We start from the raw sequence: 25,058 nt of genomic DNA on the forward strand, positions 1-25,058 counted from the left end.
ATGATTGTGTTTTCAGAAAGATTGATAAATCATGTTTCCATTTATATGTCAGCTGCAACGTCCTGAGAATATATATATGTAAAAGTTTACTCTTTTAGAGTACAAATTTGTCCTGTAAGATAAAATCCATCCAATGCCTCTCCAATGCAGATTCAGTTTTCTGGGCCTTCACACGCCCTCTGGAGGAACACTATGGTTTAACAGAACCTTTTTTTTATTTTTTTTATTGCAGAATCTACATAAGACAGGGAACAGTCAATCAACAATGTAAGCAAGTAGTCGATATAGACATCAATGAAAAAGAAAATATTTTGACAGAGAGAAACATAGAATTTCAGACTTGCTATTATGTTTTTTGAAACATTACTTAAAATAAGCACATCTTGTTGGGTTATAGGAGAAATTGTCTCCATTTTTACTGACAAACAGCTATGTATATCAAACCAAAATTATGTATATCAAACTAAACAACAATGATGAAGCCTCAAAATGAAATCGTTTCTGTATAAAATCATCACCTGGTTAAATCTTAATTTTGTAACAAGTCTCTTTGACCTTTGGAGCAACTGGGTAAGATATACAGTAACAGGTAAAAGCTTCATCCCTTACTGAGGTTTCAACATCTCCCAGAAAATGACACTGATAGTCAAGTCAAGTCATCTTCATTTATATAGCGCTTTTAACAATGTAAATTGTTCCAAAGCGGCTTTACAGTGATAAAAGAAAAATAAAGTAACAGATTGTTTTGGCTTTATGACAGCTCTAGAATAAAGTTATTTTCCAGTTAAAGTTAGTTTTGATTGATTCACTTCCGTCGCAACGATCATTAGTTATTAACTTAGGGGCCGCTAACACGACACCGTTTTAACAGAAAACTCTTAAGTTCTCTCTACGTAAACTTTAAAAACGCAGACCTGTGAGAACGCTGATGGTGTGCACATGCACATTAAGAGTTCATTCTATAGGTCTGCGCGTTTGAATATATGTGCGCAGGCATGTAGTCCTTCCCTAAAAAACCAACCCTCAACAAACTACTTGTCTGGCCTTAAAATTTATAATACTGAATTGTATCGCTTCGGCGTAGCCACGTGAACCGGAATTATCCCGACAACGATTATCTGTACAGAGGTAAGGGGAAGGAGGCCTTCACAGGGGAGGGACTAGTGACACTTCAGGATTGCATTGTCGTCGTGTCCGGGCGCAGGTCCTTCATCAGATCTGGATACGGCCTGGATACGGCCTGGATCCGGCGGTCTGCGGTAAACCTGGGGATAAACAGAGAGACTAATATAAGCGTAGACGCCATCCTTCTTATGATGTAACAAGTATACATCAGGATTTAAGGGAAGTGTTCCCGGTTCCGGCTGACCTAATCTATGCAGCCTAACACTGAATTATAGAAGTCGATAATGTGTTATGTGAATGCTAGGTCAAAGAGATGTGTTTTTAGTAGGGCTGTCAGTTAAACGCGTTATTAACGGCGTTAATTTTTTTATCGTGCGATTAACAGTCTTTTTGTCCTAGCAAACTTTGTAGTTTTTTTCACATGCTTTTGCAACAAGACGCGGCATGCGCTGGATAAAACCCATTTATTTCAATGGCTTGCGCCGCGCAAGGACGTTTTGTTGCTTCGTCGACCAAAGTGCAAGCGGATCTAGCTAGACCTGAAACAAAACAACAGGCACGCCGCACACACTTGTTTGGGTCTGCGAGCCGGCCAAATAGAAGGTTAACATTACGGTTTGAGTGGATGACGAGTGCGAGACGCCGAAATGGGTGCCAATACGATTCTGAATGGAAAGTTTACTTTTAAAAAGTTGCCAAATGATTTTTTTGTCGTTGTGAACTGAGCTATCATTGATGGCCAAGCACACACATACAGCTGATGCGAATTCTTCGCCCCCTCGTCAATATCAGGACCTCATCAGTATTTCTTTCACCCTTTTATTGATGGACAGTGTTACATTGTGTGAGAGATTATTTGCTCCAAGTGAGAATGTTAGTGTGAAATTGAACACAGTATTGTCAATAGTGTTTTCAATAAAAAAACACATGCACAAAGCAAGCCGATCCACTTTTCCATATTGATAAGAGCATTAAAATGAGAAAAAAGAATGGGACAAAAAGAAATCAAGAGACATCTAGAATAGATAAAAATGTGTGATTAATTGCGATTAATCGCGAGTTAACTATGACATTATTTTAATCGTTTGACAGCACTAGTTTTTAGTCTAGCTTTGAACTGCCAGAGTGTACAATGGTAGGAAAACTGTTCCAAAGTTTTGGTGCTAAATAGGAAAAGGATCTACCACCAGCAGTCGATTTTGATATTCTAGGTATTATCAACTGGCCAGAGTTTTGAGATCGCAATAGACGTGAAGGACTATAATGCGTTAAGAGCTCGCTCAAGTACTGCGGAGGTAAACCATTTATGTCACAGTCATCGTCTGCACCTTCTGTCGTCGTCTTCACTACACTTCCCAGAATCCTCCTTGTCTCCACACCTGAACTCACTCCCTCAATCACCCACCTGTTCTTTGTCATTATCATCTGTGTCACCTGTCTTCACTAATCTATGTTAATCAATGTCTGTATTTAGTCCCTTCAGTTCAGTCACTCTTGGTCAGTAGTTAGTCTTATGTTGCGTGAGTTATCCTGCCTGTTTGTACCTGCCTGATGTTTCTTTATTAGTAAAAGGATTTGCATTGGAGATCTCGCCTTGTTTTCTTCTTCTGCCTGCACCACGTCGTGACAATTTAGTGTTTTGTAAGCAATCAGCAATATTTTAAAATTTATACGATGTTTAATAGGGAGCCAATGCAGTGTTGACAGAACCGGGTTAATATGGTCATACTTCTTGCTTCTGGTAAGAACTCGAGATGCTGCGTTTTGGACCAGCTGTAGTTTGTTTATTAAGCATGCAGGGCAACCACTCAGTAGAACATTACAATAATCTAGCCATAATAGTCACCAGTGATAATACGTGTATGTTCTTTGTAAATAATAAGTACAAGGCGAAATAAATAAGTTTGTTATTGCACTTACTGTCTAAGAGGTCTATATTACATATTTTTAAAGAGGGAAGAGCAACAACAGGTCTAGAAAAACTGCTTTGGATTGTTTTTACACTCTAAATCTTGGGTTATTTTTTCTACCCAAATCCTGGGTTGAGCCTTTTGGGTCATATATTTTCAGTGTTTAGGTAGTTTTGTGTTACCCTGCTCCTGGGTCAAATGTAACAATCCAATGTTTGGGAAGTTTTTGTGTAACCCAGATCCCAGGTCAGACATAACAACCTGGTGTTAGGGTTAGTCATTAGATGTTAGGGTTTTTGTGCTATCCAGATACCGGATCAGACGTAACAACCCAGGCCAGGGGTTGAGTTATTTATCACAGGCTTTTTGCGACCTCTTCAGGAGAGAGCATTCAGCTCCTTCAAATTGTTGCATGTCTTCAGCAAAATAGAGGTTTTTGTACATTTCATTTTATCTATAAATACGTTATTGTTCTGTACATCATTTAATTTAATGCAAAGCAACATACAGGGGCGCGATGTGTGACGAGTGTCGTGTCAGTCTTTTTGCCTGATGGAAACGCCTGATGCCTTGCATAAAATTTTAGTATTTAAAAAATATACAGAAATAAATGCTTAGAAAGTTAAAATATGTTCTTAGAACTGTACACTGATTGTTTATGGACAGATTATGGAGTCAGTCACAGTATATTCCGGCTACAAGTGAAACGCAGGGCGGCGGTCTGAAGTTCCCCCGTCTGAACATGACACAACAAGCTTAAATGTATGCAATTTGTATTATAAAATAAGCTATAACGTATACCAAGCAAGCCTCAAAATTACCACCACATTGACCATGGGACTGTGCCATCGACCTGGGTCTACCCACTCTCCATCCCCGAACAGAAGGCCATGGAGGAGTATGTGAAAGAGACTCTTAATCAAGGTTACATCCGTCCCTCCACTTCTCCTGCTGTTTCCAGCTTGTTCTTTGTGGCTGAGAAAGATGAGGCTTGTGGCCTTGCATAGATTACCGGGCATTACTGGGTAAATGTCCACAGTTTATCTCATGTGTTTGGAAGACCTCTTCTTCTCCCTTCCATAAGTCTCACATCTGATACCAACCATAGTCCACTGGGCAGATGGAAAGAAAGGTGCAGGAGGTCAGCCTCTTTTAGAGAATGTTCTGCCAGAGCCACCAGCACTTCTGGAACCAGTTCCTCGCCTGGGCCAAGTATGCCCAGAAATCCCTCTCACAGCCAACGACAGATCTCACTCCATTTCAATGCATAAACAGTTTTCAGCCTCCATTATTACCCTGATCAGATGAGCCTTGTGATGTTCCTTCCTTTAACCACTATTTCCAGGAAAGCGAGAGGGAGTGGCACGAAGCTCATCACCATCTTCAGCGGGCAGTCCACAGACACAAGAGTTATGCTGACTCTCGACAAGGCAACACTCCCACCTACCATCCAGGACAGCTAGTATGGCTCTCGACACGGGACATCCGTCTGCGTCTGCCCTGCCGTAAGCTTACTCCCAAGTACATCGGTCCATTCCAGGTCGTAAGACAAATCAACCCTGTCACATATAAACTCAAGCTCCCTGCAGAGTACAGAATTCACACCACATTCCATGTCTCCCTATTGAAACGTGACTATAACGCAGTTCGGATGTTATGGGAAGAAGGAGGTGGGAACCGGCAACATTTAAAGAATTTAATAACAAAATAAAACAGCGCCAGCGCCTTTTTCTTGTGTTTGAAAAGGTGAGAGGCGGCCATCTTTATATTCAAACATTCTCACCAACTGTCAAAATAAGAGTCCCTTCAAAATAAAGGATCCTAAATCTAACAAAACATACCAGTGCTCCAATAGCACAACAATTTAGGTTAAACTAAACTCAAAATAGCTCCTACATAGCCGGCCCCTTATAGCTATTGCAGAAGGCAAGCTATAACTAACTAAATGTAATTTTCCAAGGAGCTATATATTATTTCCTTAAACTCATTATGCATTATTCACAAGAATAAATGGGTGCAAAGATTCAGTATATGCATCTGTATGATAGTGTGTGCACGTGCGCAAGTTCGTTCAAGTCTCACTCAGCTTCAGAATGTTGGCCTTCTACTAGCAAGCAGATTTTACTGATAGGTCTTTCAAGCTGGCTTGTTTTAGTTTGAAGCCGTACGCTGCGGACCAAGCCTTTGGAATCAGGGAAGGCTTCAGTGATTCTAGCCAGCATCCATGATCCTCTTGGCGCTGTGCTATCGGCTACTAGCACAACGTCTCCTGGACAGAAGTTGCGTCTGACACGAGACCATTTTTGCCGTGTTTGCAGGAGAGGGAGGTACTCTCTGACCCAGCGTTTCCAAAATAAGTCGGCAATGTACTGGACCTGTCTCCAACGATGCCTGATGTAAAGATCTTCTTTCACAAACAAACCTGGAGGTAGAACAGGCTGCACCTTAAGTTGCAATATATGGTTAGGCGTTAATGGCTCCAAGTCATTTGGGTTATCAGAAACAGTCGTGAGTGGACGGCTATTGAGAATGGCCTCAACCTCACACATTACTGTCTGAAGGCCTTCATCATCCAGATACTGCTGGCTGGTGACTGACCGTAATGTCGTTTTGACCATGCGAATCAACCTCTCCCATACCCCTCCATAATGGGCACCATGGGGAGGGTTAAATGTCCATTTTACCCCCTTTTGGAGCAGACTTTTTTCAATTTGTTGCATGTTCCAAGATTTCAAGGACTTGTTTTGACATTAAGTTGTGCCTTTTAAACACCATTCTTCAATCACCTACCAATCGTTTGTTGAATTTGTGGTCTTCCACCGACATTTGTTTCTTTTCCTCAAAACTCTTTTCTGGGAATTCATGGTTGTATTGCTGAATCAAAAGTTCACTCAGGCTATCAACAGAAATCCGATGTGCATGAACATATTTCTGACCTTGCTTGTTGATGCATGCATTCTCAGTATGGAGAAGTCCATTCACCACCCAACCTAGCAGTGTTTTAACAGCAAAGGGTCCATTACCCTGGCTATTGATAATTCTCCAAGGTTCCATCAATTTGGGTGCATTAATCCCAATCAGAAGGTCAATCCCAGCATTAATGTTGGGAATATCAACATCTTGAAGATAAGGCCATTTTCGAATATCTTCTCGTCTGGGGATATGTTCTCTGTTGACTGGAATTTCCTGCTGAGTGTACACTTCAGGTAACTTTATGAATTCCTTTCCTTCCAGGCTACACATGCACAGATTGATGCACATCTTTAAATTCATCCAATGTCCAAGTAGTGTTCAATAATGATTCAAAAGCGTTTCGATAGCAAAGTAAAGAACTGTATGCCTATACGTTCCAACAGCTTCCTTGTTCTTTTTCTTGTGTTTGAAAAGGTGAGAGGCGGCCATCTTTATATTCAAACATTCTCACCAACTGTCAAAATAAGAGTCCCTTCAAAATAAAGGATCCTAAATCTAACAAAACATACCAGTGCTCCAATAGCAAAACAATTTAGGTTAAACTAAACTCAAAATAGCTCCTACACTAAGAAATGACAAAGTAAGGGCGGAACTAAGAAATTATTATATTAATATATTATAGCCTTGGACAGCATTCAAATGAAGTTTACTATCAATAAATGATAAAAGAATATGTAAGAACATAACCCAGAATGACAGCACAGCAGAAAGGTTTGTTTGAGCAGCGCCCTCTACTGTACAGGCATACATTTGCATTTCCTTCAGCTAGGAAGAGAGAGCAACAGCCGGCTGAGGTGAGAAAAGCAGTGGCGGAGCCAGAAGGGTAGTTGGGGTGGCAATTGCCATCGCAACCCACAAGTGGGTCATTGATAATTCTGCAGGGGGTCGCAAGACTTCAGTGTTCACTAGCACAGCCAATCAGTGGGCTTCACAATAGGCTCATTGCAATACGTGCAAGTGCAACAAAATAATCCGTTAGTAAACGCATTGGCGGCTCAATCGGACTAAAAAGCCTTAACACCTAATCATATAAATGCGCACAGATTGAAACAAAAGTTGTAAACATAGCCAGTCCTCCAACGAATCTGATTTTCGAATGTCGTACTGTCTTCATTATTGCCGTGGCTTCTAACGCTGTATTTCAACTATCCTATCAAAATAATTTATTATTGCCGCGAAAGGCTCTTATTGGACAAGTTCATACTCTATTTACATAATGTTACTAGCCCTACCTGCTATGCCAGACCTTATTATTAAATTATACGCAGCCACGGTCTGTTAGCTTGACAAAATGCATCCGTTTTTTAAAAGAAAAAACGCAGAAGGTTCGGAAACTCCTTCAACTTCAAAGGCAGCAAAATGTACAACCCGGACTATATTAAATATGGATTTACTTCTTCGAACGAAAAACCACAGTGTGTCGAGTGTGGTGAGGTCTTGGCAAATGAGTCCATGAAGCCATCCAAACTTGAACGTCACCTACAGACTAAACATCCAACATGTGTGGGTAAACCTGTGGATTACTTTGTACGAAAGCGAGACCTACTTAAAAGACAGCAAAGTAGTATTGTGTCGCTCACAATAGCTTCAAAAAGCACCCTGAAGGCAAGTTATCTGGCAGCTGGCCATATCGCCCGTGCTAAGAAATCGTTTAATATTGGTGAAGAGCTAGTTATCCCATGTGCAGTTGACATGTGCCGCGAGGTACTAGGGGAAAGTGCTGCTAGCAAAATAAAAGAAATCCCACTCTCCAACGACACTGTCTCCAGACGGATTATAGACATGAGCGATGATATTGAAACGCAACTTTTGGATCGAGTGCGAGCAAGCCCCTTGTTTGCCATTCAAATCGACGAATCAACAGATATTTCAAAGATGGCTTTATTGCTTGCATTTGTACGCTACAACTGCGAAGGTGCAACACATGAGGATCTGATGTGTAATGAGCTCTCGACACGGACGACAGCAGATGAGTGTTTCAATTGTCTTGATGACTATTTCACAAAGAATGGCCTGGTTTGGAAAAATTGCGTAGGTATTTGCACGAATGGCGCGGCCGCAATGACAGGCAAACATAGTGGTGTTGTGAGAAAAATTTTGGACAGAGCACCCGAGGCGACGTGGGTTCACTGCTTTTTACACCGTGAAAGCCTTGCAGCCAAAGAAATGTCAGTGCCCTTAAATGAGGTAATGGACTTTGCTGTCAAAACAATTAATTTAGTGAAGAACAGTGCTCTCAGTTCCCGCTTGTTTTCAATTTTGTGCGACCAGCTGGAATCAGACCACCGCCAGTTGTTATATCATAGTGAAATTAGGTGGCTCTCGCAAGGAAAAGCTCTTAATCGTCTTTTCGAAATGCGCAAGCAGGTGCACACATTTCTGGAGGAGAAACGGTCTCCCCTGGCAAAGCATTATACGGAGCCTGAATTTCTCGGGAAACTGGCATACATGTCCGATATCTTTGACCAGCTAAACCAGCTAAACCTATCCTTTCAGGGGAGAAACAACAGTGTTTTCTTGATGGCTGACAAAATTGAAGCATTCAAACGGAAGTTGGTATTGTGGGAGAAGAGAGTGCAGGAGAACATTTTTGACATGTTTCCTAACCTCACTGATGTTCTGCAGGAATTCCCTCACATCAGCACCGACATACAGAGAATTGTCCGGGAACACCTGACCAGATTAACACAGAAATTCTCCGATTATTTTCCCAACGACCGAAGAGTTGGGAATGCGTGGATTCGCGATCCTTTTTCAGTAGATCCAAGTGATGTGGATGTTGTACTCCCCATTAATTTGCAAACACAGTTAGTGGAACTTGCATCTGACGGAAGCCTGCAGCTTGCTTTTCGCAAAACAGACCTGAGCTCATTCTGGATTCAAACCAGACACGAATATCCTGAACTCGCAGAACGTGCAACGAAGTTTCTCTTGCCATTTAGCACTACCTATCTTTGCGAATCAGGATTTTCAACAGTGACTGCAACGAAAACAAAAAGCAGGAATAGGCTGACAACAGCTAGTTTGTGTGCGACGCTACGAGTCGCAATTTCCCAAATTCCACCGCGTCTGGATATGATTATTTCAGAGCGGCAGTCCCAAGTGTCACATTAACTTGAGCAACAAAAAAAAATCTGTTTGCCTCATAGTCTTGTCTATTGAAAATGTTTCTGTGTTTTTGTGAAATTAATTATAATAAACATAGGCATACGGAGTAGTAGCCTATATATCTAAGAGGCATTTCAGTTAATGTTTACCTTATCCCAGGTATTACCCTTCTGTACTTATTTATTCTATTTGCTTCTTTCTCTTTTATCTCCTTTTTTTCTTCTGTCTTAATTGTTTCTATTTCTCATATATTCTTTTTTTTTATTATTAATGGAATATGATGTGTTGACCTGCCAAGGGACTACAGATGATAGCTTTTCTGCTAACTCTGGCGCATTTACATTTTGAGTGATGTCAATTGATGTGCATTGTCCCTTTTAAATAAAAAAAAATAAAAAATTGAATTATTTCCAGCCTTAGTGGGTCGTATGACTGGCATACGAAAAAAAAGTGGGTCGCAGTAGGCAAAAGGTTGAGAAACCCTGCTCTAGACAACACAACACAAAACCAGACCGATTACAATTAATACAATTTGTGTTTTATAAATACAGCAAGTTTATGTTGGAAAAAGTTCAAACATCTAACATCAATCATCAAGCGTATAACTAGACGCGGTAGGCGCGGATTTGACGAGCTATTAGCGTCTGGTGTGAACGCAGCATAATAATGTACCTTTATACCGTTCTGGGGCTTGAAAGTGGTAGTTGCATAGACTGTCAATGGAGGGGCAGGAAGCTCTCAGATTTCATTAAAAATATCTTCATTTGTGTTGTGAAGATGAAAGAAATTCTTACATGTTTGGAACGACATGAGGGTGAGTAATTAATGACGGAATTTCCATTTTGGGTGAACTAACCCTTTAAAGGGTAACTAAACCCTAAACCAACTTTTTTTAGTTAATGATTTGTAAGAATGCAGCTTCATAAATGCTGTTCATTGATTTGAGTAACTTTTTTGACATTTGGATATAAAGTGTTTTAATTCTACAATATATGGTATAAAAACGTCTGAGTGCTGCCCTCTTCAGGTTGAACGGTGGCTACTGCAGTTGAATTTTCCTATTGGATGTTTGCGGTGGTTCGTGACGTAAGCGGTTGTTGGTGACGTAAGCAGGTTCCAGCTCACCACGCCCTTGGCAGTATAAAAACCATCTTGTTTCATCAAAACCACTGTGAGTCAGGAGTTGGAATTGCGAATATTTAAAACGATCAGGATAGAGTGTTTTAGCATCTATTTAGCATAGCATTTATATAGTTATTTAGATTATTTAGTGTAGCTTATGAAGTTAATTAGCATAGTTGTTAGTGTAGTATTGTCAGAAGCATAGTTAGTTAGTAGTATAGTATTGCATCAGTTAGGATAGCTTCAAGTTAGCGTAACATTAGATTTATCTGTATTTAGTACAGTGGTCAGGATGGTAATGCAGTAGAGGTGGAAAATTTCTCTACTTTGCAAATACCAAGAAATATTACAGCAGTTCGTCTTCCGAGTAGACTTGCAAAATCTGCGATGAGACTGAGCTCGAAATCTCGAATAGCTTCCGCGTCAGTGACTTTGTTTTTATTGTGCGAAATCGCTGTCAATCAAAAGGAGATGCAGTCCTCCAATCATCACGCAGACACCCGGACGCCAGGCCAGCCCACTTTCCTATTCACCCCAGAGACGCTGAGCGTCCGTGGGCGGGACATAATCGCAGCATTTATCCAATGACCGTCTAGTTTCGAAGCACTGAAAAAAAACTGTTCAAAGCAGCTCCATTGAAGTCAATGGACGCTGAGCTTCAACGGGGAAATGCCATAGGGAAATGCACTGTGACGCGCTACGGGAATGTATGAGTCAGCCGACCTGCTATATGTAGCTGATTCTGAACGAACTCGTCTTTGAGATGACCGTGTTCTAACGCATTTTTAGTCAATAAAATGTTAACACAATAGTACACATTTGACCATTAATTTTTCGACATTATAAGGGAAGCTGAGCTTCCCTTGCAGTCTTAAAGAAATCGCCACTGGTGGAAATGGGCTTCTCCACACAGCTGGCGCTGAAAAGCGACGCAGTGCCAAACGCTGCTCCTCCTGCAGGGACTCCACCACCGCAGTCGCGTCTTGATGTGAGTGAACATGTATGTTTTAATCACAATTTATGGTTAGGCTCAAGTTAATCCTCTGGGGTCGACAAACGCGCCGGCACATTTTGCTGGATTTTTTCACATAGCGACAAAATATGAATATGCCCACAGAGAGCGCGCGCTATTGACATCAACTCGACAAAACTCATCAGATGCCGATCGCGATGCGGGAGTGAAGACCGCAGTTTGAGCCAGCGGCTCGAATTGATATGGCCCTGTGTCCACAGACAATTCACCCTCCTCCACTTCAGGTGAAGCTGGGGGAGAAAAGTCCTCGACTTCAAATGGCCGCTCTGTTGCAAAGCTACTTGCGTCACTCCAGTCACTCGCATTTTTAGAGTCTGACAGCAGCTGTCAATCAATCCATCACTACGGGTCTCAGGTGCACGCCCCCCGCTCAGCCCCGCCCTCAGCTCATCTCTTCTATCTCTGCTGGGCTCTGCCCACTTTTCCAGCATTTTTCAAATATTGCCAGTGGGTGGAGTCAGGCTCTGACCAGGGGTTTAGTTAGGCTACCCTTTAAGAATAAATTAAGACACCCACCTTAAGAAATCTCACTTATAGTCAGCCGCTGGAAGAATCTGTGTTCCCTTTTTGTGGCTGTGATGTCGGACAGGTGATGGGCAGATATTTCCCAATCAGTGGAGTCTAAAATTAAACAGCAAGAAAACATCTACCTGTTAAATCATGAAAACAATTGGTTTGAAAACTAATTTTAAGTAAAAAATAAAAATGACTTTTGTAAAGTAATTTGACTGGACAAATTCAAAATGAGTGTTAAGAAACAGACAATCTAGTTATACCAAATAGTAGAGCCCGACCGATATGGATTTTTGGGGGCCGATGCCGATATTAGGGAGTAAAAAAAGTCCGATACCGATATATCGGCCGATATTATTTATGTGTATATTATAATACAGTAGCAATATTATTTATGTGTATTATAGTACAGTATACCAGTCAAAAGTTTGGACACTTTCCTATTGGTGTGTACAAACGTTTGATGGGTACTTTACACAGTATAAACAGAATAAATATATTTTATAAACACGTTTTGCAATGATCACTCAAATGTGGTGATCAAACTCTTGTGTGACACAGATATGTAATGAGGCAGGGGGAAAGATAGAATGAGAATTATACAGTTGAGCTGTAACCAAACTAGTTTGCATTGCATGTTATATTATATTATATTATATTTTATTCTAAATACTGTTGCATAATCTTCACTAACGACTTTGTCTTTTAATTTAGTCATAACTTGTATCAATAAATATATAAAAAGGGTCACTGACAAAACCTTATTATCTTCTATTTTTAGTCTTAATTCCTCTAATCTCTACCAGTGGAGGAAGAACTCAGATCTTTTTACTAAAGTAAAATTAATAATATCATAATGAAAACGTTTTTAATTACATATGTACAGTACTTTTATACTATTTTAAATAATTAGTAAGCAAAATGTACTAAACGTGAAACTAGGCTACTCTTAATGCAAAATGGCCCTATATAAAGTGTTATAATTATATAAATTGGAATATTGCTTGATGTTGTAACGTAGCGTTATAGGCAGAATGAGCTTTAACACGGTGTCTACACCGGACGCGGCCGTTATTGCTCGCGTCGCAACAGCTGTTTACCCGAGACAAAGCAGAATCAGTTTACTGTCGGAGATTTGTCGCTCGTGCCACGCATTTTAATCAATGTTTCATCAACCAATTGCCTGCATTTTAATAAATAAGAGGTAAATATAGTAGACAATATAATCAGGACTTCTCAGCTGCGCGCTTGCAATAGTCATAAGCTCACACAATACGTGACAGAGGCTTGTAGCAGAGAAATCAATTCTGTGAATTACACTGCGCAAATCACAAGTAGGCTACTACCCACCGGATGAAGAAGGGTTGGCTCTCAGTCTCCACAGGCTACATAAAATATTTATTTTATTTTATTTTATTTTTCGTGTTCGCATTTATGAGGAAAAAACAATGTTACAGACGCGACAGTTCAGCACTACGGACGTGAGCGCTCTGAAAGCGGCACTAAAATATGCTTTGAAACTTTCACATAGACATCAAACAGAAAGCACAAAACCTTTCCTTTCAAAGTGAATTTCGTTTTGTATTAATTGTATCTTAATTTTAATCAATGTTTCATCAACCAATTGCCTGGATTTAAGAAGTAAATAGCCTATAGCAGACGATAGATAATCTCGACACGGAGGCGCCTGCGGGTGAACTGGAGCTCGTCTCATGAACCGAAACTCAGCGTATAGACCTGAGAATTGAAATATATCTATATTGAAATGTCTACTTTTAAACAGAACAATTCAAAACGAAAGACAGACAGACTCATGTAATCGAATGAAATGTGCATTTCTCTCTGGCACGCGTTCACTGAAGATCGCGAGTCAGCATCGTCAACTTCATCTTTGGCTGACACTGACTGAAAACACTTGTTTATTAATAAACAATTAAAATGTCTCCTTGCTATATTTGTTGTATTTATAATCATTACTTTTGCCAGTTCTTTGTGACAGCTTTTAGGTGCTTTATTGGCAGCGCCACCCTTACATGAATCACGCACCCGCATTTTTTAAAATATTCATTTATCGGCCATTATAAATGCCGATACCGATAGTTTGGAAAATGCCTTATATCGGCCCGCCGATATATCGGTCGGGCTCTACCAAATAGCAACAAAGCTATGATTATTTTCTATGTTTGTGCCCATGATTCTCTCATGTTATCTGTTAAATCTTAACATCACCAGGTTCTAGTCTGTACAGTCTTTAAACACCAAGCCTGGTTTAGCCTTAGCCACTCAGTGCATCATAGAAATGCTCCTAGCAAACACAAATAGCTAAATCAATACATTTAAACATGAAAGCATAACCACCAAACATCAATCAAAAGTTATTCTGATAAGTACATTTTGCATAAATATTTAATCTGAAAGAATTAGTTACCCATTCTAAGAAAATTGGTCCTCCAAAAAAGGAAATAAAGTGACCATTTCACGTGCATTGTTGGTCTGCAGTCTGTGTTGTTCTTCTGTTTTTCAGTTAACTTATACTAGGTGTGCTGGTAAACGAGAGTAAAAGATAGTTTGAGGATAAATACATGCTTTTAATATTTGCACATCACAAATATTGTCATAAAACAATATAAAACACGTAAAGTTTGGAAGAAAAATCCAAGTCCAGGCACTCAGTGGGTTACAAAAGTAAAAAAGCCTTTATTATTATTAAAGCGAGGGCTAAACCATTAAAAAACACCAACGCGATTTTTACTTTTGTAACCCACTGAGTGCCTGGACTTGGATTTTTCTTCCAAACTTTACGAACATTCAACCCTTCCAAGAGCACCAGAGGATACAAGGGATACCCGCAGCGCTCCAGCTTCCTTTTGTTCAATATAAAACACGTATTGTAATGAGTTAAAACACTTACTTTTTGTTTTTACTGTTAAAAGTAAACTCCGTGTCAGCACTGCGTCACGACTCAAAGAAGACGCAGGCCTAATCGTCTGTGGGCCTAGTCTGTGAGAAAGGTTTAGGCGCGCACATCACATACATATCGTTACAAAACAATATAATGCCATGAAATACATGTTGTAAATTAGGTTAAAAACACTTACTTCCGGTGTTTTCCTGTTAACGTTACAAGCAAACCTCCTCGTCGTCAGCTCCGTATTGAGTCAAAGAAGATCGTCGCCTTTGAGAAAAGTTTCGGCTCGTTTAAGCGCGCAAAGCATTTAAATATTGCTATAAATCAATATATTATAAAATACATATTGTAAATTAGATAAAACACTTACTTTCGCCGTTTTCCTGTTAAAAAGCAAACCCACGCCATCCTGGTCTGATCTGCATCGCGCGTCAACGGAAATGCCCCCCTGAGAGCGGTTTAGCCGTGCACAGCACATACACATTGTTATAAAACAATAAGACGTTATAAAATGCATATTTAACTGCGATAAAACACTTAATCCATGCGTTTTCCCTCGTCGCATGCCTTGCATCGCGAATCAAAGAAAATGGCGTCTGTGTAAAAAGTCTCAGCTCGTTTCGTCGCGCTCAGCGCGTAAATGTCCCGGATGTAACTCATCAGTGTTATTTAGATCAGAGGGTGCGGCAAATTAACAAAGTTGAGTCAAATAATGTTTCTAGAACAGTGAATAAAATGTTGGAAATTGGCTGGAATATATTTTTGTATATGTGACATGAACTCTGGTGGTGATATGAATAAGAATCACTTCGACATTGAGGAAAGTTTTATGTTTGTAGGTTAAGAACAGTATACTATCTTAGTACTGTGATAAAGTTTAGAGAAATTGTCACAAATGAAAATGAAATCTGGTGATGCAGAATTTAAAATAAAAAACTATTGATATGTAAAATATTCAACTGTATCTTGTAGAATACACTCTAATAAATATTTTTTGTAATTAAAATGTGTGCTTGTGTGTGTGTAGTTTTAAATATTGTGTTTCATCTAATGTTGATTATACAGTATGACCATGATTGACTAGGCATAGGGCTCCTCTTAGGGCTCCACAAGATAAGAGCAAGAGCATGAGTGAACTGCAGCCTTACACTGATTGGTAAACTGCACTGTGTTTTATTAGTTTACTTTCAAAAAAAAAAAAAAAAATCTGATAATTTACTCACCCTGATGTCATCAAAGATATCCATGTCTTTCTTTCTTCAGTCCAAAATAAATGAAGGTTTTTGAGGAAAACATAGCAGGATTTTTCAAATATTCAGACCAAATATTCAAATGTTCAAAGAAGGTTCAAATGTCCGTCTCAATGTAGCTTCAAAGTCTCGACACGATCCCAGTCGAGAAATAAGGGTCTTATCTAGTGAAACGATCGGTCATTTTCTAAAAAATAAATAAATAGATATATATATATTTGAAACTTCTTTGAACATTTGAATAGTTGGTTGCCAATAGTTGGTTGAAGTCCATTCTGTGTATAAAACATTTAAGAAAGAGAGACATGGATATCTTGGATGACATCAGGGTGAGTTTGAAAGTGAGCTAATACTTTAATACTTTAAGATATATGCTGGACATGAATATTAAATTAGCATTATTTTCCTACGTTTTTACATCAAGAAAATCTATATGGCTTTTGTACTTAGGACATACAGTATATGACATATATGATTAAAAATACATTAATATTATGCAATTTATATATGTGGATTTTGCAGCATATATGTCCCTTACAATATTCTGTTGGAACATATAAGAATCACAGGTGTTTTTAGCAAACCTTTTCCATATGGGTGGTTGGGATGGAGATGTGAAAGACAGGGCAATATTGGATGGTGTTCCTTCTGTCTTTTGTCCTGGGAAAGTATGTACATTCTACTTGGAAAGGAATAAAATACACTGACTAAAATAGTTAAATACACTTTAATAAAAAATAACACTTTAACTAAAATTAATTTAGATTCTTAGTGTCATAGCTCTGTCACTTCTGCTTTTGTTACTAGTTTTGTGTGGTGACAGAGCTATGGCATTTCCTGTCTGTCTCATGTTTATGTTAAGTCTAGTTTCATGTGAGCACAGGGCTTCTGTGTATTCCTGGCCATGTGTTCTTCTGTCTAATTGTTAGCTCGCCCATCCAGTGATCTGTTTAGTGGTTAACCTTCCTCACTTGTCGTGTAATTAGCCTTCTGTGTTTGTTCTCTATTTAGTCTCTGTTGTGTTTGCAGTTCAGTGTTGGTTCGTTTATCCAAGTACCCGGTTCCTAGCGTTTTTGTTCATGGTCTGTATTATTCCCGTTTTCCCCCTTGAGGGAGTTTTGATTTGTAGCTTGTGTTTGTTTGTTGTTTCATTAAATTAACTTTTCACCTGCAATTGCATCCACACTTCCTGATTTATCCTCACGTGACACTTAGCCCTTTAGATTCGTTCCATGCTGGCATGTTTTTATATTCATGACCACTGCCACATCTAGCACATAGTTGTTTACCCTTTCAAACAGCTGCTACATTCTTGTATTTTGGGCATTTGAAACATCAGTATAGGTGTTTCTGTAGTATAGGAACAGGGAATAGTATAGTAGTATAGGGAACTATATAACTTACATATCCAATGTAAGTTAACTTTATCTGGCATCTTCTTCTCATCAAATTGTTAGGCAACTGATAAACTGTCCAGTTTTTCTCCATCTCTACACATAGGCTACGGTAGTCTTTTTGCTTCAACCACTTTTCTTCCTACAATCGAACTCTTAATTTTAACAAGTGATATATCTGTAGGCCCTTCTGTGACTCCCTTTGTCTAGTTTTTTTCATAATTTATATTAATATCAATTAATTGATATACTGCGTCCCAGATTTGGGACAAATATATGTACATACTGACTTCATCCTTGGCTAAAAGATTGTGTATTGTGCATTTACAATTAGTTTTTTGTGGCTTGAATAAAGTATTTTGCTTCCTAATAATATAGCCTAGATTGCCTTTACGTTTGCGCCGTTTTTGTTCCCCCCAAATACCTTAATTCAAACTCATTGATGCCAATTTGTTAATTCTTGAAGTGAACTTTTGCCTGTATTGGTGATTAGATTCACTGTTTTGGACTGCCGCCTTGAACTTGAGAATGCAAGTAGCTACAAAGTGACGCGACCAGTGTTAGCACTCTGCTGGAGTCCTAGGAGACAATTAAGAGGCCACTTTCTCCGACCCAGTCTCATGAATGCCGCATGTCCAAGACTTTAGCACAAAAAGCGCCCTATAGCATCTTTATTGCTATGCACAGGTAAACTCGTGGCTTTCGTTGAAGAAGCATTTGCAGTCAATGCTGACGAAAGAGGCATGAATTGACAGCCTGTCTGCTAATTAACGTTTAAATTTAAACATTAATTTTGAGTGAGCTATATTGGGAGTTTACTACAAATAAATGCTGTTAAAATTACAAGAGAAGTCACAGAGAATTTTTTTTTTTTTTTTTTATCGGTATGCGTGAAGTTCCGTACAGTATATGGTTGTCATAAGGCTAAAGGCGATTCAATGATTCAGAATCAGATTTAATAATAAATATCTTTAAATCTAAGATGTAACTTTGATAATCTGATTTATTAATGACCATTTTGTTTTGGCTAGTAGAAGTTCTCAATGGCCGGTAAACTAAAAATGTAGTACCCAAATTGGCTGGTGAGTGAAAAAGTTAATTTCAAACCCTGATTTCTATCATTCTATCATTTCTATCATTCTATCAACTATCATTCTGTTGATTTTATTGTGTGGAACATGTATTATGTAATATATTTAAACTAGACTTTCTACTCGATATACAATAATTATGAAAAGAGTATTTTTGGGAGGAGGACAGAATGATTGTTTACAGGGAACTCTTAAATGTAAGGGGACAAATGAAGGTTTTGAGCCCTGAGGTTGTGCCGTGCATGTAAGGGTTTGTTTTCGACTGATATGCAAGGAAATGTAGCAAGTTATCTGATGCACTTACAGCACACAGAATTTCCTGTTCATCTTCAATTATGTTGAAGTTAACACATTTCAGTCTTCTAAAGAGTAAAACTTCCACAAATATGGTTTTGAGGTAAAAACATATACATGGCAAACAGAAGTACAAGTCTTTTCTATGATAAATGAATATGCATAACAAGCAGATAATTTGACCAATAAACTTTGAGGAAAGTTTGTTTGTTTTATTCTTCCCATCTGGGAATGCATGAAAAGGATCTGAAACAGCACGAGCGAAACAACAGAGGAATGTTTGTGGGAAAAGATTTACTAATTTATACATTTTCTTACAACTCGTGAGCATCTAGATTGAGATGTAGTTAATGACAAATTAACTTAATGTGCCTTTCTTTCTGATTCTGGTGTGAAATGTGACCCAGGCATGACTTGACAAAAAATACTCTTTATATGTGACTTATAAAACCACTGGACTGATATGGCATGTAAACAGACCTTTATCATTGTGTGGGAGGGACCATTTGTACTGGAATAGACCATTTGTCTAAGGAAGTGATTCTTGTGGAAGTATCAGTTACGGTGGTTTTTGCACATGATCTGTCATTTAAACAACAGATTCCAGTCACGGTTCGGTAGGTAATTATCTTAATTGCTTTTGAATAGTTCATTGCATTTATGGATATATATTTTTTCTCACATTTATCCTTTCCTTTTTTTTGAGTGTCACATAATCATGTTGCTTTTAACGTTGATGTTGTATATTATGTGGCCAGAATCATGGGTTTTCAATGGTATAGGCTATAAGTAATTGTGTGGTGTGGCGTTGTAGGAATTGTATGGTGGTAAGGCTGCATTAGATGTTGGGCATTTGTGACAAGTGTGTGGTTGTGATCGCATTGTGTTGGCGCCCCTTCTGAGTTGCATGTTAGTTTTGTAACCGAGTGAATGTATTATAATAAAAATGTGTTCCTAATTCCTACCCCAGTCTATGGTTAGGGAGAGAAATAACAAATAGTAATGCAACAAGAAGACACGAAATGAAAAAAGATAAACCACAACAGATAAAAGCTTAACAAAAACTTAATAATTAAGTTAATAATAATTAAGAAAATAATTAGGTGTGTGTGAGTGTTCATACCTCCCTCCCTGACTAACGAAAAACATGTTTTCCTTAAAGGGGGGGTGAAACACTCAGTTTCACTCAATCTCATGTTCATCTTGAGTACCTATAGAGTAGTATTGCATCCTTCATATCTCCAAAAAGTCTTTAGTTTTATTATATTTATAAAAGAAAGATAGGCTGTACCGAGTCTTTCCGGAAAAACCCGAGCGGGTGGAGGCGTGCCGTGTGGGCGGAGCTAAATAATCACGACACGAGCGCGCGAAGCTTTTGCGTTGAGAGCGTCTGGAAGCTGTGAGTGACATCCGAAAATAAACCATGGCTAATAATCAGATAGTAATCAGAACAAGGATCTAAACAATACTAAGGGCTCGTTCATACAGAACGCGATGGGCAGTGAAATGGGTGAAAAACATAAGGTCTCGAGCGTTTTTTTAAAAATAGAAATGATTTGAACTTGAGCGCAGTGTTTTTAGAACACCATGTCATGCGCGAGTTTTACAACATTTGTGTGTTGTAAACAGACAGACTCGTGGTTTATGAGGACATGGTTTATTTTTACAATAAACAAACTGACACCTACAGTGGCCAGCTAAACAAATGTATTTAAACACACACACACACCATACATCGCATGCTCCATAGATACATTAACTGTATGTGATCATGTTGTTTACTTGCTGTGCTTACACGCCGATAGTTAACAACACAGACATTTGAAGCAGTTTTACTCACCGCCTGCGGTTCCAACGCACGACCGTGAACCTTTATCGTTGGGACTGCTCCATCTAAAGATGAGATTTGAGACTTCTCCACTCAAGAAGTATTAGGCGATCTGCAAATCCGGCGTTGAACTGGGCCTTGTTTATAAAACTATTACCGTCGAAATGAAGGGAACAAACAAAAACACTTGCACAACTCCGTTGCTGCTCTGGAAAAACAAAATCCATCCACAGGTCCCTTAACGCTGGGTTCTTTGGAAATTTGTGCAGTGTTGTCTTGCCCTGGCAACCAAAAACACACTTTTTTGGTGCCATTTTTTAATAGCTGGGTTTCAGTCACGTGATTATGATGACGCGCGAAATTCAGATGGAGGGCAGGGAGTGAAGAGCGCAATGGACGAGATGGAGGAAAGTCCGTACTGTACTACTTTACACGCTATTACAAGAGAAAGATATAAACAAAAAATCAAACATATGTTGGACGTGATCCTTACGTTATGAAGAGGAGCGATTTTCAACTGAATTGAAAGATTTTCCTGCCATCGAGGCGGTAGATATCAGCAACTACCTCGTCTTACAGACATACTTTGACTTTACAAAGTTCGGAAACGTTACACGTTACACAAACATAGCCACTTAAGTTGTATTAACTCACATTTGATGAAGTGATCACTGCACACACGGGCATTTTCCCATTCGGCTCCTCCCGACCGCAGACGTAGCTAGATTTGCAAGCCGTTTTTCCGGAGTTTTTCGGTCAATGTCTTGCATTTTCCCCCCTTATGAACAACAACTTTTGGTATACGATAAAAACTCCTCGCGGTTTGATCGATTTAAGTAACCATAAACGAGGCAAAACATAGGCATTTTGAGTTTGTTATAGTGCTTTCTAAATACAGCAAATCACTTCCTGCCCTCCATTTGCATTTCGCGCCATGGCAACGCAGTAGCGTGACGTCATATGAAAACAAGCTATTGCAGCGCAGCCGAGCCCAGCGCTCTGATGGGCATAGGCGTACTCTCGCACGCACTAGGCTACAGATGCGCGCGCGCCCTTCCGGGAGAAGTGCCCTTAAGACCCGTATAAGGAAATTCCGGCCACTCTGACGTCACACACGCCCGTATTCGAAAAAAACTTTCCGAAACTTGTGACAACCCGGAAGGAGTATTTTTGGAACAGAATTACTCCATCAAACTTACAACTTTATTTTTTAAACTTTGTCCATGTTTAGCATGGGAATCCAACTCTTTAACAGTGTAAAAACTCACTATGCATGAAACAGCATTTCACCCCCCCTTTAAGATGTGCTATAGCCCAGGTGTACCCTACAAGTTCAAACATGTTAGTTATGCTATTCCAGCAGACTCTCCAAGCACTTTTTCCCTTTACTATCCAATACTGGTAAAAAAAAAAAAAAAAAAAACCTTTTACCATTCCATGCTTGACTAGGGCTAAACATGAAACTGATTCTAGATTTTAAACTATTTTGTTTTTCTACTGCTGTAGTACAAATACATTAGTATGTAGCAAGCATTTGTTCCCTAAATGGTAATGTACCGCTTATTTTCGCTAATTTTCTTCAGTTGTGAAAAAAGATAGGCTAGAAATGTGAATAGGATAAGGATTGTGAAACAAAACAAGCATAAACCAGCCCAAATAGCCAAATGACCCAATCCCAAATAACAAAACTCAAAATATGCCACTTCCATACCTAAAATACATATTTTACATTCACTGTTATGTGCTACATACAATTTCAACTTGAAAATCACAATATAGTCATAAACACAAGTTTACATGAGAACACACATGAGATCAAAAGACTTCGACAACAAAAATATGTGGCCTGATGTCTTCTGTTCTTGACATTAAAAGAGACACAATTTATGCAAGACATATCAATAAAACAAAAGCAAGGAGAATACATAATTATGAACATGTCACTGTTTCATATTCCTCCTTCTGGTATCAAAGGGTAATACCATGCAAGTCATATACCGTGGTAGTCTGGTTCATGTCCAAAACACCACCATGACACAAGTGACTGACTGGTGTATAAGCGCCCCCATCTTACCACAGCCTTAATAAGCTGTGGAACCTAAAGGTGCTGTCTGTAAGAATGCCAGCTAGTGGTCGGAATAGGTACTGCAGTCCTAATTCAAAATACCAGAGGCCGTTGTTTCCCCCGCCCCCCGCTCCTCAGACTCGATGCTCACGCGGGTTGCCAGTTTCAGGACACGCAACAGGAGCGAGCGCAATTGACGACGAAAACCGAGGAGACTTACGAAACGTAGCATTACGTAAGTTAATGAGGTGATTTATCAGTGTTTTAATATGCTGTCGTTCCTAGAGATTTTTAGATGGATACCGAGGCTTTTTAGGTTGTGTGGAATCTGCAATCTCTGACCAGTTTGTTTGCTAGTTTTCAAGGCTGCGATACGCTGTGTTTCCTGTCAACTAGCGTCCCGGGGTGTCGAAATACTATTGGGTGAACTGGCAGTGGGCGAGATCACACAGACCAAAACAAAACCCGACTGACATCACGGAACGTGTAAAATAATAAGTACAATAACTGGCTGTAGAAGTGTTTTTCAGAGAAACGCGTATGTGAACTTCTGCAAACTTATTATGGTATTTTTTATGCTTGTAACATGTAAAAAAAGTTACATACAGCACCTTAGTGTGTAATATAGCTGTTTGTGAATGTAAACAATGTGCAAAATTACGAAGCAAAGTCCAAACCAAGTTAATCTCTCCAACAGAAAACAGCTGCCTAAAAACGCCTCATTTGTGGTCCTGCCATTATTTCCATGACGTAGCTACCATGTCACGTATTTGCATAATGCTGGCCGATTGTACCACCTCAGAAGGGCTTTTCACACTTGAATTTGTTAATCCTGTGTCATTCTAAAACCCAGGTAAGCAGAATCCTGTTATGCTTTGCTTCACGTTTCAAACTGGGGTTAACAATTAATCATGAGTATTCATAAGAACACGTCATATATTCCAAAAACCCGGGTTAAAGTTCTTATCTGTATATTTGGGTCATTTCTACAGTTTGATTCAGTTTTGATTTGATTCGTATTTTTCATAAAAAGTTAATCAACTTTCATGCCACATCAAGGCCACTGGAAGTCATTTTGAACAGGGGGTGCTGTGAAAAATTTGTGTTTTTTTTTTTTTTTGGACAAAAAACCTATGAGCCTATAGGCCTATTTAAAATACATTTTAAAAATAAATACATTGAGATTCACTACTCTATTGTCATATACACTTCAGTGCACACAGCCAGAGTCTGAAACACAGACATCATCAGTTCTCAGATGACTATATGCGCTATTAATCAGAAGCAGAATCAGACATACTTTAATAATCCCAGGGGGGAATTACTTTTGTTACAACTCCAGATATACATACATACAACATATTTACATACAACATATAATATTATAACAACATAATATTAATTAAACTTCACAATAACGCTATAACAATGCAATCGATTTGGTCAGCTGGCATGAACCTGAGTCACTGCACGTTTGTCACCACAAGGAAACAATCTCGGACTATTTAAGCACGTTATTTCACAGTTCTCCACATCCATTACGCAAAGAACACACGCACAAAATAACACTCTCTGTCTCCGTCTCCAACCTTTTTATACAAACCACAAGGAAATAATCTCAGACTATTTAAACGTTATTAACAGTTCTCCACATCCATTATGCAAAGAACACACGATCAAAATAACACTCCCCATCTCCATCCCCACCACCTTGCAAAAATACTATAGTGTACTACTTACAATTGCTTGGCTAGTCAAAGCTGATCCCACTTGTTGTCTAAAAAATAAATGCTACAAGCGCGGCGGCACCATGCTCTTACCTGAGCTACAGGCTGGGTGCCCAGGTTACAGGTGTCCAAATGTCAAGGTGCGCTCTGGGGTCGTGGAGATAAAGTCTCTCATGAGGGGACGAATGTCCAGGGAGTTCAGAATGTCTGTGTGGGCATGCATCAGCGAAAGGTGTGTGAGTCTTTTCTGGGTCATGGTGCTGCGTACCCATGTCTTCAAAAGACGCAAGGTGGAGAAAGTGCGCTCGGATGAGGTCACGGAGATGGGTAGGCACAGACATAACTCGATCAGTTTTTCTGTGTCTGAAAACATGGCTCTTGTTTGTGGCTGGAGCTTTGTCAAATATGATGCTACATCTGGGACTGTGACATCGGCAAGCTGCTTGGCGATGCTTGGCCTAAGCATTTTGAGCTGGAGTTCAAGGCGGTCTGTGTCAAGCTCCTCCAGGAGCTGAAGGGCCTCCAGATTGACGCTCCTTCCTTCCTTCCTTCCTTCCTTCCTTCCTTCCTTCCTTCCTTCCTTCCTTCCTTCCTTCCTTCCTTCCTTCCTCTGTCCTTCCCTCTGCTGCTTTGATAGCAGCCCTCTCTCGCTTTGTGGCAAGCTGCATACTGGCCTGATCAATTCTTCTGTCCAGCTCCGCCGATATCACATCAATA

General features: G+C 39.5%; 1 protein-coding gene across 1 annotated transcript in view; it reads left to right on the forward strand.

Moving 5' to 3' along the window:
• The first annotated feature begins 3,925 nt into the window (after nucleotides 1-3,925).
• The window catches only part of LOC130094584 (uncharacterized), a 45,660-nt gene continuing 24,527 nt past the window's right edge, over nucleotides 3,926-25,058 (forward strand). The window contains exons 1-4 of the mRNA XM_056260924.1: nucleotides 3,926-4,028; nucleotides 4,120-4,247; nucleotides 4,381-4,705; nucleotides 19,221-19,338. Of these exons, the coding sequence (XP_056116899.1) occupies nucleotides 3,926-4,028; nucleotides 4,120-4,247; nucleotides 4,381-4,705; nucleotides 19,221-19,338 (674 nt within the window). The remainder of the gene's footprint in view (nucleotides 4,029-4,119; nucleotides 4,248-4,380; nucleotides 4,706-19,220; nucleotides 19,339-25,058) is intronic.

The sequence above is a fragment of the Rhinichthys klamathensis genome, unplaced genomic scaffold, assembly GCF_029890125.1.
Source record: "Rhinichthys klamathensis goyatoka isolate OS25496 unplaced genomic scaffold, OSU_Roscu_1.1 h1tg000009l_1, whole genome shotgun sequence".
Taxonomy (NCBI): Eukaryota; Metazoa; Chordata; class Actinopteri; order Cypriniformes; family Leuciscidae; genus Rhinichthys; species Rhinichthys klamathensis.